Source organism: Mesoplodon mirus, assembly GCF_964341445.2.
Source record: "Mesoplodon mirus genome assembly, chromosome: 3".
NCBI classification, from domain to species: Eukaryota; Metazoa; Chordata; class Mammalia; order Artiodactyla; family Ziphiidae; genus Mesoplodon; species Mesoplodon mirus.
Window position 1 is genome coordinate 163,213,248 of NC_138978.1, and position 16,203 is coordinate 163,229,450.

Here is a 16,203-nt window from a genome sequence, read left to right on the forward strand (position 1 = left end):
ATGATATTTCATTGTATGCATGTTCCACATTTTGTTTATCTATTCATCTGTTAATGGACCGCTTGGGTTGCCTCCACCTTTTGACTACTGTGAGTGATACTGCTATGAACATCGGTGTACAAATATGTCTTCGAGACCCTGCTTTATTATCTTGGGGGTATATATCCAGAAGTGGAATTGTTGGATTATATGGTAAATCTATATTTGAGGAAGTGCCATACTGTTTTCCATAGTGGCTGCATCACTTTATGTTCCTCCCAGTACTACACAGGGGTTCCAGTATTACCACATAGTCATCAACATTTATTATTATTATTATTTTTGGTGGTAACCATCCTAATGGGTATGAGGTAGTATATCATTGTGGTTTCAGTTTGCACTTACCTAGTGATTAGTGATGTTGAGCATCTTTGCATGTGCTTATTGGCCATTTATATATCTTCTTTGGAGAAATGTCTATTCAAGTCTTTTGCCCCAAAATAAATCAGCTTTATTTTTTTGTTAAGTTGTTGGTCTTTTTTTTTTTTTTTTTTTTTTAATTGCGGTACATGGGCCTCTCACTGTTGTGGCCTCTCCTGTTGCGGAGCACAGGCTCCGGACGCGCAGGCTCAGCGGCCATGGCTCACGGGCCCAGCCGCTCGGCGGCATGTGGGATCTTCCCGGACCGGGGCACGAACCCGTGTCCCCTGCATCGGCAGGCGGCCTCTCAACCACTGCGCCACCAGGGAAGCCCCTGTTGGTCTTTTTTGATAGTGTCTTCTGTTTCTTCATTTACTATCATCATCCTCTTTTTCTTTAAACATATACAGTACTTTATATATATTGCTGAGTAACCAGTTATTCCAGAGTTTAGCAGCTTAAAACTACCAATATTTATGATCTCACATGATTTCTTAGTGTCAGATATCCAGAAGTTTCTGAGCTCGGTGGTTCTGGCTCAGGGTGTCTTGTGAAGTTTCAGTCAAGCTGCCAGCTGGAGCTGCAGTCATCTGAAGGCTTGTATGGGGCTAGAGGATCTGTTTGCAAGATGGCTTATGCATGTGGCTGCTGGTGGGAGGCTTCAGTTCCTTGCCCCATGGGCCCCTCTGCATGGCTGTCTGAATGTCCTCATAGTATGGCAGCTGGCTTTCCCCAGAGCAAGTAATCTTCGAACAGAATGTCATAATTCCCTTTATGACCTAGTCCCCAAGTCACACAACTTTACATCCATCTTACTCTATTTGTTAAAAGCGAGTCCCTAAATCTACTCCAAGGGTAGGGAATTAAGCTCTGCCTCTTGAGGAGAGGAGTATCAAACAGTTTGACAAGGAATAGATGAGAACAACTCTAGTACTGTGTTAATGCTAGTAATGAAGTAGTTTTTAACAACAAACTAAAACTCTAGAGAATAATCTTAGATGACAGAAGCAAAGTTTACCTCTTACAGGTTTAATGGGGCCAATACTAATAGTATTTACATGTGGCTGGCATTGTTCTAGGTGGTTTACACACGTATCGCTTAATTTTCACAGCAACCTAATAATAGAACTAATGATAGAACTAAGTAACCTAATAAAATGAGCAGCCATTATTTAAATAAGTCAATAAAAGGTGAGATACATAGTGCTATGAGAAGCAATAATAGTGAAATTTTACCTAGTCAGGGAGGTTAGTGCTGATTTAGTTGAGATTTGAAGGATGGAGAGTTATTAAATATATTAGTAGATAGGAGTGGGGAAGAGTGTTTCAGATAGAGGGAACAGAATGTATAAAGACCATGTGGATGGAGAAAGCATGGTAGCATTATTTTCAATGTGTTAAGTATAATTGAAAAGGCTTTGTATACTTGTATTCTTCATTAGATTTTGCTCGATTACTTGGCAAAAATATGAAATAGTCTATTAGTTTTATGTATATAGAGTGTCTTAAAAATTTGTTTTTAAGTCATTCTTATTCTACATATTATCAGAAATTAGGTGGTATGTAAAAACATTATTTTCAAGCCTTTGTCAGTAGTTTCTCAAATTCATTTTTTGTAACCACTAGCTCTTTAAAAGTATTCTGCTTAATATTCATAATTTGATTGTTCACATTTAGATCAGTGAGGTAATTTGAGTAATTTTCTTTTAGTATTCTCCCTTTATCTTTTAAGTTTTGTCATTTTGATTATAGTGTGTCTTGATGTCTTCCTCTGCGGGTTAATCCTGTATGGGACTCTCTGTGCTTCCTGGACTTGTGACTGTTTCCTTTCCCAGGTTAGGGATGTTTTCAGCTATTATCTCTTCACGTGTTTTCTCAGGCCCTTTCTCTCTCTCTCCTCCTTCTGGGACCCCTATAATGTGAATATTAGTGCGCTTGATGTTGTCGCAGAGGTCTCTTAAACTGTCCTCATTTCTTTTCATTCTTTTTTTTGTGGCGGTGATTTCCACTACTCTGTCTTCTAGTTCACTGATCCATCTTGGCTGCTCTCCTTTTTATGGTATTTTGAGTTATATTTGTCATATGTTGAAATGCCCCAGGAACACTTTGGCCATATACTGGGTTACTCCCATGGAACCACTGCAATACCTCCAGACACAAAGCCTGAGGCTTTGGGCACCCCTGCCTGGCCACGGGCTTGGCAATCTCCTTCTTCCAAGTAATTTTTCTAGTAAACTTCCTTTGCTTTAAATTATGTTTTTAGGAAACTGTTAAAGAAGATTGATTTTACATTTCTAAATTCATGCCCAGTTTATAAAACAATTCTTGGAAGAGATTATATTTGAAACATTGGAAACAGTGTTTTTTCAAGAAGCAGATTTGGTTCTGTCTTACAGGGCCCCTACTGACTTCAAAATTACGAAATTTAAAAAATATGTTAACATTGCTTTGACCATGGAAAAAATCTGCTTTTCAGGTAAGAGTTTTAGTGAATTTGTCATGCTCAAATACTTAAAAGTTCAATTTAATAACCAAAAAACCTGTTCCTCACCAGTCCACTAGGGGAGACTCCAGTACTTAGGAAGAAAATTCTTAGGAAGAAAATACAGTTGCTACTATAGTTTAAAAATCATCTCTTGCTTAATAAAATTATTACTTTTCTGCTTGCTTACATTAAAAAAAGTATACTTTTTAGGACTGGTTTGGGTTATCAATTTGACAATATTCATCTTTGGAAGAATTTACAGCATTTTTTTTCAGCTTTATTAAGGTATAATTGACAAATGGTAATTGTGCATATTTAATTAAGGCATCAAGTTGTATGTTTGTTATGTTTTGATATATGTTGATGATACAACAGGCATGATGTTTTGATGTGTATACATTGTGAAATGAACACCACAGTCAAGCAAATTAACATATCCATCACCTCACAAAGTTATCATTTTCCTTTTTTTTTTAATGTTGAGAACACTTAAGACCTACCGTCTCAGCAAATTTCAAGTATACAAGTACATTATTATTATTATTATTTTTAGCTTTGAGGCATTTTATTATAAAAAGCTGGTACTCATATACATAAATGAGTAAGAACTTAAAACTCATCATGCATTTACTTCATTTTTTAGCTTGACCTTCTAGTAAATCTTTAGCTTCATTGATTTTGACTGCTATATAAGGAGATCCTCCCTTGTCTGGGTGATTTAAAAGCATAATTTGTTGATGAGCATCTCTTATTTTTCCCTTATTGGCAGTAAGGCTTACATCTAGTATTAATGCTGCTTCCTGTTTTGTCATTTTGGGCTCAAACCCACCTCTGTAATAGCCACCACTGAAGGCAGATTTTGGTAGACTTTGAAAAACTTGTTTTACTTGAGGCTCCATATGCTTCATCCTTGCAAAGCGTAATGGCCTGCAAATCCTGCAGCAGCAAATGGTTCCTGCTCGGCCCCTCTGCTTCCACTGGGAGCGTGGTTCATCCCACCCCACCAACTCTATGCCTCTATCACAAAGCGACGTGGCCACCACCAGCACGTGCAAAACCCCAGATACATTATTTTTAACTCCAGTCACCATGCTGTACATTAGACCTCCAGAATTTATTCACCTTGCGTAACTGAAACTTTGTACCCTTTGACCAACATCTCCCAGATTCAAGAAAGCAATTTAGGCTCTTGTGCTTACTAGGAAAAGGATATCACACTTAATGTTTCAGAAAATACTTCAGTTAGCCAAAAATTTATTCTTTATTTATTTTTCCTAAGCCCTTTTTTGATTTCGTCTATGATATGATTGTATGAATTTTCTACATATCATGGATTTCATTCCTGTATGCCTTGAACATAGATTCTTAAAGTGACTTTGTCAGATTTAACTCATCAATTCATCTGATTTCTGCTATTTATAAGTACAACAGACGGGTGAAATCATGTGCCATCATGATAGCATGCTTTGAAAAATGTTTCCATTTTTCAGACAGTCTGGGATAAGAGCAGGTATATATATTTGTCCGTTGAAAATAAAGGTGGTATAGGAATTACTGAGAGTTTGTTTTAACTTGAGCTTGGGTGATGATTTTGTAGGATATTGTGGTGATAACAGTGTTGGGTAGAAGGACTGTGTTTGACTTTCTCATATTGTGGGTTTTTTTTTTTTAATCTCCCTAGCAAAATGGGGAAAGAGCTAGAGAGTGTTGGGATAGTCAGGGCTTTTAGTTATGCATCTGGTTAGATTGACTAGCATGACCTAGATATCAGCTATGTATACCTATGGTAGAATGAGAGCCAGAGTATTCCTATGAACCATTTTTCGTAACTAGTTCTGTAACTGCCGAATATGGTTAAGTTCCCTGTTATGTACAATGATTAATCAATAAATGAAATGTGACTGGTTCATGTTTTGTTGTATTTTGACTAGAGGAAAGGCAAAATGTCACAGTGTCACTGTTAGACTCTCTTGCTTTTAATACTTTTTTGTTTGTTTGCAATGTGTTTTTTTTAAAGTAAACAAAACAAAACAAACAAAACAAAAGAAAGACCATTATAGTGTTTTTGCTTATGTCCAAACTTAATTTTTATATGACTGATTGTCATTTTTTTCTCTGACTTCAATTGAGGGAGTAATTAATTGTTCCATCTTTCATATAACACTATATAAACTGTTTCTTGGTAGTTTTGGGAAAACTCTTGGGTTTTTAAAAAAATTTTATTAAGTAGAGATTACTTAAATGTTGTGGGAATATGTGTATATAGTTAAAATGATTTCATACAGGAAGATTGTCATATCACGTAACACCTAATATTTTAACATACAAGAGTTGGAAAAGTATTCAGCATTACCTGAATTTGAAAATTAAGTGCAGTGGTCTCTTATGTTATAGCTGGCAGAAATCAGTGTTTATTCTTTCAAGTATGGTTTTATAATTCTGATCCTTCGTGATATAATACAAGTATAAAGTCCCGGGAAGGTCCTTAGGTCTAGTGTTGATCTGTGAAAGATTTCATTACTATCGTCATGCTGGGTTTTCTCTTCTGAAGATGACCTTCTTCACAAGGCCTTCATGTCAGTTGAGAGGAGCAATGTTTTCAAGAGAACTGGGAGTAACTTCCTGTCTAACTTGGGGATTAGCTGTGGTTAGAGTAGATAACAGGAAGTGACTGAACAGCTGCTTCCACTTTTCCCTTCCCTTCTCACCAACCCCATTACCAGGGCTAGGACTTTAAATTCTGGCTATACTGGAGCATATCTTAGAATATTCTTTGTAATTGCTGTCTTTGGTGACAAAATTTCTGATAATGTCCTTGGCAAACAACCTTATAATTAGTTAGTAAAGGTATTACCACACTTGGCTGTTTTACCCTACCTGAATGAACTAGTGAATGTAGCTAACAACTTTCTAGTGACTTACAAGAGTAAGAGAACTAGTTAATATGATTCAACAGTAAGGGAACATTTAAGAAGGGAACGTAAAAGTTCTTGTGCTCCGAGAAATTCCTGAAAAACCTTATTAAACTATCCCAGGACATGAATAATGTCATATTTTTACCAGTAGTGTTCCACATCTTGAAAATGCAGAATTGAACTGGGAAGTTTATGTAATTCCAGCATCAATATTACTATCAAATTTTAAAATGTTATTAAAATTAATAGAAAGTTAACACATTAATATAATTCAAGATTGAAGTTAACACATTACTATAATAAATGAAAAGTTAACACACTAATATAGTGTTAACACATTAAATAGTTCAAGATTTAAGAGGTATACATTTAATTGTCCCGTATCTCTCTCCCTTTAGCCATCCGGTTCTCTTCTCCAGAAGCAATATTTCCAGTTTAAATACACTTTGAACAGTTATTATTTAAAGGACTTCTTTGGTATGTGTGAATAATTAAAGTTGATAGCATGGATTTTAGAGTCAGATGTTTAAATTTTTCATTTACAGTTGTCCCTCAGTATCTGCAGGATATTGATTCTAGGGCCCTCTGCGGATGCCAAAATCTGAGGATGTTCAAGTCTCATTTAAAATGGTGTAATATTTGCATATAACCTACGCATGTCCTCTGTATACTTTAAATCATCTTGTGATTACTTATAATGCCTAATACAATGTAGATGCTATGTAAGTAGTTGTAAATACTGTGTACAGTATTTTTGCCCTAAGAATCTTTGCTGCAAAGAATTATGCTGGAAGCAGGTTCACTGCACAACTACTTGACCATAAGACAATTTTGCCTTAAAAAATAACAAAAGTAAAAGAGAGACATTAAAAAGGACCTAATGAAACATGAAAAATTGAAAACAAAAATTTAAAAAGATCCTATTATGAAAAATGAAAGTACAAAAAATACTTGAATATATTTAAAGTGTTTGGAGATTCATGGTTCTAGTTGTATTCGGCTGTATTGGGAATAAAGTGATACTTCTTTCTCAAAGTCGAACATTGAGGATTCAGGATCTAATGCTGGATGTAGGTTCTTTACAGTATAAAAACATTTGCTGTTAAGTGTCTTCAGCTCTCCCTAGAAGTAAAATGGAAAAGGGATGCTGCTATTTCTTATCAATATATTTAACGTATATAACTGGTAGTACACATCTGGACTGCATTTAAGTGTTCCATCACATGCCCAGTCCTTATATTTCATCATATCATCTAAGCCAGATTCAGTGCTAAATACCAAATTCTGTCTACATCACGTTCTTCACTATTGAATAGCAAAAAATTTTCACCGTTTTCAAGAAACTTATACTCATCAAGAATCACGTGGACTTCCCTGGTGGTGCAGTGGTTAAGAATCCGCCTGCCTATGCAGGGGACGTGGGTTCGATCCCTGGTCCGGGAAGATCCTACATGCCGTGGAGCAACTAAGCCCATGCGCCACAACTGCTGAGCTCATGTGCCACAACTACTGAAGCCTGAGCGCCTAGAGCCCTTGCTCCACAACAAGAGAGGCCACTGCAATGAGAAGCCCACTCACCGCAACAAAGAGTAGCCCCTGCTCACTGCAGCTAGAGCATGCAGCAACGAAGACCCAATGCAGCCAAAAAAAAAAAAAAAAGAATCATGTAACCATTTCTTTTTGGGGGGATAGGAGGAGCTTGAGTCTTCTTTTGCCTCCAGCTTCTTATATCGAGTGATAAAATTGGTAAAGATGGCATTAGAGAACAAGCTGTTGTATCTGAATTAGCTAAAGAATCAATAATTAATGCTCTTGAAGGCTTGTGAATTATTAACTGCCTCTTTTGTGTTTGCTATAGCTTGGTAAACTTTTGGTTTTTTTGGGTGGGAAGGATGACTGTGCCCCCCAAAAGATTTGCAAAAACTGATAGGTTATCATTTTCTAGTGTAATGAAACCTAAACTGTTGATCAGTTATTTTATCTTTTATGCAAAGTGGTCTTATGGCCAATCAGTTGTTTGGCAAAACTGCTTGTGGCTAAGTGTCTCATGGTGAAAATACCTAGATCCTGTAAATACAGTATAAATGCTATGTAGATAGATGCTGGCATGCTGCAAATTGGAGTTTTGCTTTTTGGAACTGTCTGGGTTTTTTTTTTTCTTCCCCTGATTATTTTCCATCTGTGGTTGGTTGAATCTGCCAGTGTGGAACCCACGGATATGGTGGGCCAACTACATTTAATAGTTGCGCTTTCTTGGTACTGGGAATATGGCATTGGACAAATGAAACCACCTACCTTCATGGAGATTATCTTGTAGTGGGTAGAGATAGGCTCTTTTTTTTTTTTTAATTTACTATATCATGTGGTGATGAGTTCTAAGAGTAATATAAAGCTGGGTAAATAAGAGTGATAGGGGGAATGCTGTTTTGGATTGGGTGGTCAGAGAAAGCCTCTGGTAGGGTGACATTTCAGTTAGAGAATTGAATGATCTGAAGGAGTGAGACTTAGGACTTTCAGGAGAAAAAAATATTCCAGGAAGAGGACCAACAAAGGCAAAATTCTGGAGAATATTTGTAAAGCAGAGGTTTTTATCCTTCCAGAATGGCGGAGGAGGCTGGACTGGATAGAGAGGAGTGGCTCAGGCGGAGAATGCTAGGAGATAATACATACAGGGAGAAAGAAGGTAAAGGTTGTGTGTAGGATGGGGATCTATTGGTGTAGGGGGGTTATATTTTAAAAGGTTCAGTCTGTCCACTTTGTGGAGAATAAACTCTTGGGGGCAGAGGTGAAAGCAGAGAAACTAGTTATGAGTCTAAAATAGCCATAGGATATGCAGCAGTGTACTGGATACAAAGAGCTTTATCAAATTTAGTTTGGTGTCGGGCTTCCCTGGTGGCACAGTGGTTGAGTCCGCCTGCCGATGCGGGAGACACGGGTTCGTGCCCCGGTCCGGGAGGATCCCACATGCCGCGGAGCGGCTGGGCCCGTGAGCCATGGCCACTGAGCCTGCGCGTCCGGAGCCTGTGCTCCGCAACGGGAAAGGCCACAACAGTGAGAGGCCCGCGTACCGCAAAAAAAAAAAAAAAATTTAGTTTGGTGTCACTTCTCTCTAGGATTTGACTTTTACTGTTGAATAATGGGGTAAGAAATGACAGTAAATTCATAACGCATATTCATTTTTAAATGGTAACTTTAGAAATTATAGTTAAACTCTGTAATGATTTAAATTTGTTTGTATAGATTCCCCAAGAATCACTTGCATCTTAAAGAAATATGGTAAGATTCCCAAAAGAACTTCCAATACCTTTTATAGTTATATTACAGTATGTAGTAAATTTTTTTCTTAGGCCTTCCAAAAAAGGCTATGTTGCAGATTTTTGACAAATATTGGGTGCTGTGTTTTCCTCTCCAGTTTGACTAGGTGACTTTTCAAATTTGAAACTGCTTTGGTTTCTCCAGCTTGTGTCGATATGCTAAAAAGTATTTAAAAGTCAAAATTCTTAGACTTTAAGCAAGTAGGTTGCTAGTGGTGAAAATAAATGGAATATAAAAATGTCAACATGTAAAATTTAAACTTTCGAGTCACTGAGTAATATATCTGAATTTGCTAGCGAACTTCCTGTGTTTGATATTGTGGAAAGGAATTGCATCAAAGGAAATAAGTCTCAGGACTCTTAATATCTAAATGGGTGAATAAAGGCATTTTGAATCAAAGTTGAAGTCATAGATAAGGGAGACATAAAGATCCGACATGGTAAAGATGTAGGAAATAGAAAATTGAAACAGACACTGTGAAGCATACTTAAATATATAGTTAGTGTTGGAAGGAGAAGAGGAATAGAAAAAGTTAAAGGGAAAGCCTAGTATATTGAGAGTTTATGAAATCTTTTAAATAAGGAATTGCTGGATCCAGTCAAATTTAGGGACTACATTGAAATAACTAGCATCGTCATACACCCACTCAAGAGAGAACTCTGAAAGTGAATTCCAAAAATATTATATTACACATTATATAGTTATAGCCTACAAGGGCATTGATAATTTTCTCTATTCTTAATTTCTATTAATTTCATCTGCTTGTATAATGTTCCTATGACTTATAAAGTAGCTATTAAAAGTTTCACATTGATGGTGTAGAAGATAATTTCAAATTTTTTCAGATGTTTACAGAAGGAACTTTATCCAGAGAAGTAGTATGTATTCTTATTTATATATTTTCATACCTTTTCTTGGATTTTTATTTTTGCCATAGTCTTTATCTACAACTATCTTTTAGATAGTATAAGGCTACCTTTAACCCCAATTATGTAATAATTTATTATTATTTCTATTTAAGATAAGAAAATAAGATATAACCTCAGTTTGGTTCATGGAATCATAAGATTTGAGCTGCAAATAACCTTAGGATGATCTCTTCCCCTGCCCCTTAATTTTGCAGATGGGGAAGTAGAAACACAGTAAATTTTCATATCTCTGATGGAGAAAAGATTATAGCTTAGGTCTTCTGATTTCTTTTTTTTTTTTTTTTTTCTTTTTGCGGTATGCGGGCCTCTCACTGTTGTGGCCTCTCCCGCTGCGGAGCACAGGCTCCGGACGCGCAGGCCCAGCGGCCATGGCTCACGGGCCCAGCCGCTCCGCGGCATATGGGATCCTCCCAGACCGGGGCACGAACCCGTATCCCCTGCATCGGCAGGCGGACTCTCAACCACTGCGCCACCAGGGAGGCCCCTGATTTCTGATTCAGTGCTCTTCTGTAACATTTTGCTTTATGTTTGTTTTATGATTTTTTGACTGTTTCAGTTGTACACTAATAAAGACAGGAGTTATCCTTTTTTGTTGTTAAATTGCTGCTTTATGATTATCTCGAGTGCTTTGTGCATACATATAAAGATGCTCTCTTTATATTGAGAAGATGACAGCCTTGATTATCTTCCTCCAAGTGAAAGTCAACTTGGAATTTCTAGGAATACAGTATCTAAACCTTTTAATCTTAATTTCCAGCTTTCTAGTTAAGTTTATTGCTTTCTTATTTATTTTGATTTGAATTAAATTTTGCATAGTTAACTTTATTTAGAAGAGTTAAGTATGCAAAGTATAAGTGGAAATTTTTCTGTTAAAAGCTTAAAGGCCTTACTAATTTTAATACGAAGAACCAGTTTGGCTTTATAGGGTTGTCTGATTTATGGAATATTTTAGGACATTCATTATTTTTTTGAGGTATAAGTAACTGCAAGTAGATTGAATGGTTTTGCTTATAAGAATCATTGGGACACTTGATTTAACAAATAGCTAAGGATGTTGATAGCATTTTAATATGCTTAATAGTTTAAAAAATTAAATGAAGAAAGTACCTTTAATTTTTAAATTTTAAATAATGTTATTCTTAAATTTTTATTGACATTATTATTTAGCAAGCCAAATATTTACAGATATGTAGAAACAAACTTGGTTAACTCCTAACAAAATAGTTACAGTTTCCAAAACTTTGAGGTAATGAGACTGTTAAAACACCCATAAATATTGAACTCTAAAGCACCCTGTTGGTATGTAAATTAGTATATCTAGTGATTCTAGCCAAAGTAGAGGAAAAAATGAAAGCTGCTTATAACTGAAATGTGCTCTTTGTGGAAGAGTTGTGAAAGAAATTGCTTTCTTGAGCAATGTTTGATACTAATCACAGGCAGACATAGCCAGCTATACTGACAGTTGGTTATAAAAATAATAATTGGCAGGAAAAGTCACAACTATCGTTGGCAAAGGAAATAACACCTCACTCCTTAACCACCCAGCATCTGTCTTGAAGGTGATGCACACACAGTGTTTTCCTTGATTGTGAATTTTAACCAGTAGCATTCTATACAGTATAAATTGTGTTCCTTGATTAGTCATATCCAATTCGAGTTTTGAAAACTTACTGTAGGAGAAACACCTGTGCCTACCCCATTTACTTGAAAGATTTTAACTGGAAAGCACACTACAAAAATAAGTTGCAGTTATTAATAGCTACAGTAAAATACTGACCTGTAAATAGTTTCCAGTAAAAAGAACACAAAACAAATATGTAGTCAAAAATTTCTCAAACTAAAAACAGCATTGTTTGTTATACAGTAAATAGAGTGGAAGAGTGGTTATATTTAGCATTAGTGTGTATTATTAGACTCAAATCAGTAGTTTTAATGGTTTAAGAATATAGTCATTCTTGGGACTTCCCTGGTGGCTCAGTGGTTAAGAATCCATCTGCCAATGCAGGGGACACAGGTTCGATCTCTTGTCTGGGGAAGATCCCACATGCCGCGGAGCAACTAAGCCTGTTCACCACAACTACTGAACCTGTGCTCTACAACCTGCAAGCCACAACTACTGAAGCCTGCGTGCCCTAGAGCCCACGCGCCACAACTATTGAGCCCGCGTGCTGCAGGTACTGAAGTGTGCACGCCTAGAGCCCATGCTCTGCAACAAGCCATTGAAGTGAGAAGTCCGCGCACTGCAACGAAGAGTAGCCCCCACTCGCCTCAATTAGGGAAAGCCTGTGCGCAGCAACAAAGACCCAATACAGCCAAATATAAATAAAATTAAATTTAAAAAATATAGTAATTTTATTATTTTCTTATTTTTGAGACATCTTTCTTGTCCCTTACTTAAACATTTTGATGCAGTAATTTTCTTGTAATAGAATACTATAGAAACTGACTGTTAAATGTAATACATATCTTGTTTATCTTTTTGGTATGTAAGTTTTACCTCAATTCTGAATATAATGTAGATGTTTAAAAACTACAGTTTTTTTGGAAAATGTGTTTTAAGTTAATCTAGCTAAGCTTCAGTTTCTGCATTTTTAAAATAGGGATAATTTTAGCACTTTTCTACTCGAAGGGTTGTAAAGATTTAATGAGATGTCCACTCTTGCCACTCTTATTCAACATAGTTTTGGAAGTCCTAGCAACGACAATCAGAGAAAAAAAGAAATAAAAGGAATCCAAATTGAAAAAGAAGTTAAACTGTCACTGTTTGCAGATGACATGATACTATACATAGAAAATCCTAAGGACACTACCAGAAAACTGCTAGAGCTCATCAATGAATTCAGTAAAGTTGCAGGTTACAAAATTAATACACAAATCTGTTGCATTTCTATACACTGACAATGAAATATCAGAAAGAGAAATTAAAGAAACAATCCCATTTACCATTGCATCAAAAAGAATAAAATACCTAGGAATAAACCTACCTAAAGGACGAGGCCTGTACTCCGAAAATTACAAGATGCTGATGAAAGAAATCGAAGACAACACAAACAGATGGAAAGATATGCCATGTTCTTTTATTGGAAGAATCAATATTGTCAAAGTGACTATACTACCCAAGGCAATCTGCGGATTCAGTGCAATCCCTATCAAATTACCAGTGGCATTTTTCACAAAACTAGAACAAAACATCTTAAAATTTGTGTGGAGACACAAAGGACCCCCAATAGCCAAAGCAATCTTGAGAAAGAAAAATGAAGCTGGAGGAATCAGGCTCCCTGACTTCAGACTATACTACAAAGGTATAGTCATCAAAACGGTATGGTACTGGCACAAAAATAGAAATACAGGTCAATGGAACAGGATAGAATGCCCAGAAATAAACCCATGCATCTATGGTCAATTAATCTATGACAAAGGAGGCAAGACTATACAATGGTGGAAAGACAGTCTCTTCAACAAATGATGCTGGGAAAACTGTACAGCTACATGTAAAAATATGAAATTAGAACATTCTTTAACACCAGACACAAAAATAACTCTAAATGGATTAAAGACCTAAATGTGAGACTGGACACTCTAAAACTCTTAGAGGAAAACATAGGCAGAACACCCTGACATAAATTTCAGCAAGATCTTTTTCAATCCATCTCCCAGAGTAATGGAAATAAAAAGAAAAATAAACAAAATGCGACCTAATTAAATTCAAAAGCTTTTGCACAGCAAAGGAAACCATAAACAAAACAAAAAGACAACCCACAGAATGGGAGAAAATATTTGCAAATGATGCGACCGACAAGGGATTAGTCTCCAAAATTTACAAACAGCTCATGTAGCTTAATATCATCAAAACAACCCAGTCAAAAAATGGGCAGAAGAACTAAATAGACATTTCTCCAAAGAAGACATACAGGTAGCCAAGAGGCACATGAAAAGATTCTCAACATCACTAATGATTGGAGAAATGCAAATCAAAATTACAATGAGATAGCACCTCACACCAGTCAGAATGGCTATCATCAAAAAATCCATAGCCAATAAATACTGGAGAGGGTGTGGAGAGGAAACCCTCCTACACTGTTGGTGGGAATGTAAATTGGTACAGCCACTGTGGAGAGCAGTATGGAGGTTCCCTAAAAAACTAAAAATAGAACTACCATCTGACCCTGCAATCCCACTACTGGGCATATACCCAGAGAAAACCATAATTCAAAAAGACACATGCATCCCAGTGTTCATAGCAGCACTATTTACAATTGCCAGGACATGGAAGCAACCTAAATGTCCATCAACAGATGAATGGGTAAAGAAGATGTGGTATATATATATAATCTAATTTTACTCAGCCATAAAAAGGAACGAAATTGGGTCATTTGTAGAGACGTGGATGGACCTAGAGACTCATACAGAGTGAAGTAATTCAGAAAGAGAAAAACAAATATTGTATATTAATGCATGTATATGGAATCTAGAAAAATGGTATAGATGATCTTATTTGCAAAGCAGAAATAGAGACACAGGCATAGAGAACAAATATATGGATACCAAGGGGGAAAGAGGTGGGTTGGGAGGAACTGGGAGATTGGGATTGACACATATACATTATTGATACTATGTATAAAGTAGACAACTAAGGGGAAAATACTCTATAGCACAGGGAACTCTACGTAATGCATGTGGTGTCCTAAATGGGAGGGAAATCCAAAAGGGAGGGGATATATGTATATGTATGGCTGATTCATTCTGCTGTGCAGTAGAAGCTAACACAACATTGTAAAGCAGCTGTACTCCAATAAAAATTAATTTAAAAAAAACAAACTGAAAACAGAGCTACCATATGATCCTGTAGTCCCACTCCTGGGCATATATCTGGATAAAAACATGGTCAGAAAGGATACATGCACCCCAGTGTTCATTGCAGCAGTGTTTACAATAGCCAAGACATGGAAGCAACCTAAATGTCCATCGACAGAAGAATGGATGATGAAGATGTGGTACATATATACCATGGAATATTGCTTAGCCATTAGAAAGAATGAAATAATGCCATTTGAGAAATATCATCTGATATTGCTTATATGTAGCATCTAAAAAAATAAGTACAAAAAAGATACAAAACAGAAACAGATTCACAGACTTAGAGAATGAATTATGGTTACCAGTGGGGAAGGGTGGGATTGACAGGTACACACTGCTATATTTAAAACGGATAACCAACAAGAACCTACTGTATAGCACAGGGAACTCTGCTCAATATTATGTAACAACCTAAATGGGGAAGGAGTTTGAAAAAGAATAGATACATGTGTATGTATAACTGAATCACTTTGCTGTACACCTGAAACTAACACAACATTGTTACTCAACTATGCTCCAATATAAAATAAAAAGTTAAAAAAATTCAGTGAGATGTGTATTTTGGTTGGCACATAATAGGTGTATCGGTTAAGAATGTAGACTTTCTGAGTTAAATCCCATGTCTGCTACTTATTTAGTTGCATGACCTTGCAAAAGTTATGTTACCCTTCTTAGTCTCTTTGTTCCGTCCCCTTGAGTCTTCCTTTTCCGTAAAATACAGCCTGTGTTTGCAGCTGAGTCATTTTCTCAGCCTGTTTCCTCCTCCTAGAAATGTGGGGAATCCAAAGGCCTATTTTCATTTTATACTGTCTCTGTTCTCTTTAGTTCAACCTGGCAGTGCTTCTGCTAGTACACTTTTTGTGATAGGAGAAGTTACAGCATTTTCGTATGTACTTCATATGCTCATGGAAGAGATCTAGAAGAAAGGAGGAGAGGGAGATACTGGTGATATAGAAGAGAGCAGAAGGATTGCTGGAGCTGATATTGAAAAGCGAACAGATAGTTCATTTATTATAACAAGAAGGAAGGCAGAGCATTTAGGTACAGATAGATGCTGATACTGTGGGTGGATATGGTAGTAATTCCTGGAAATTCTGATTTCTTTAATTTTCTGAGCAAAGTTATCAGCTGAGGGCAAAAAAGGGTATGGAAGAAGGCATTAGAAGTTTGAGAAGAGAGGAGAGCGCATGTAATTGTCATTTAGAGAAATGGGAGAGTGAAATGGCCTAGGAAAATACAGTATTATTCCCGGGCAGAATTAAGGGCTTACTTGAAGTTAAAGGTCATGAGTTAAAAGTGTCAC

At 36.5% G+C, this 16,203-nt stretch overlaps 2 protein-coding genes across 5 annotated transcripts in view; one reads left to right on the forward strand and one right to left on the reverse strand.

Annotated features, from left to right (window-relative positions):
- ABL2 (ABL proto-oncogene 2, non-receptor tyrosine kinase) overlaps positions 1-16,203 on the forward strand; it is a 121,228-nt gene that overhangs the window by 27,697 nt on the left and 77,328 nt on the right. The window lies entirely within an intron of this gene.
- On the reverse strand, positions 3,517-4,220 carry LOC309800388 (mitochondrial import inner membrane translocase subunit TIM14-like; the record flags this gene model as incomplete). Its single annotated transcript, XM_082614467.1, has 1 exon — positions 3,517-4,220. Exon 1 carries the CDS (start codon positions 3,982-3,984, stop codon positions 3,517-3,519), a length of 468 nt encoding a protein of 155 aa, XP_082470593.1. The 5' UTR covers positions 3,985-4,220.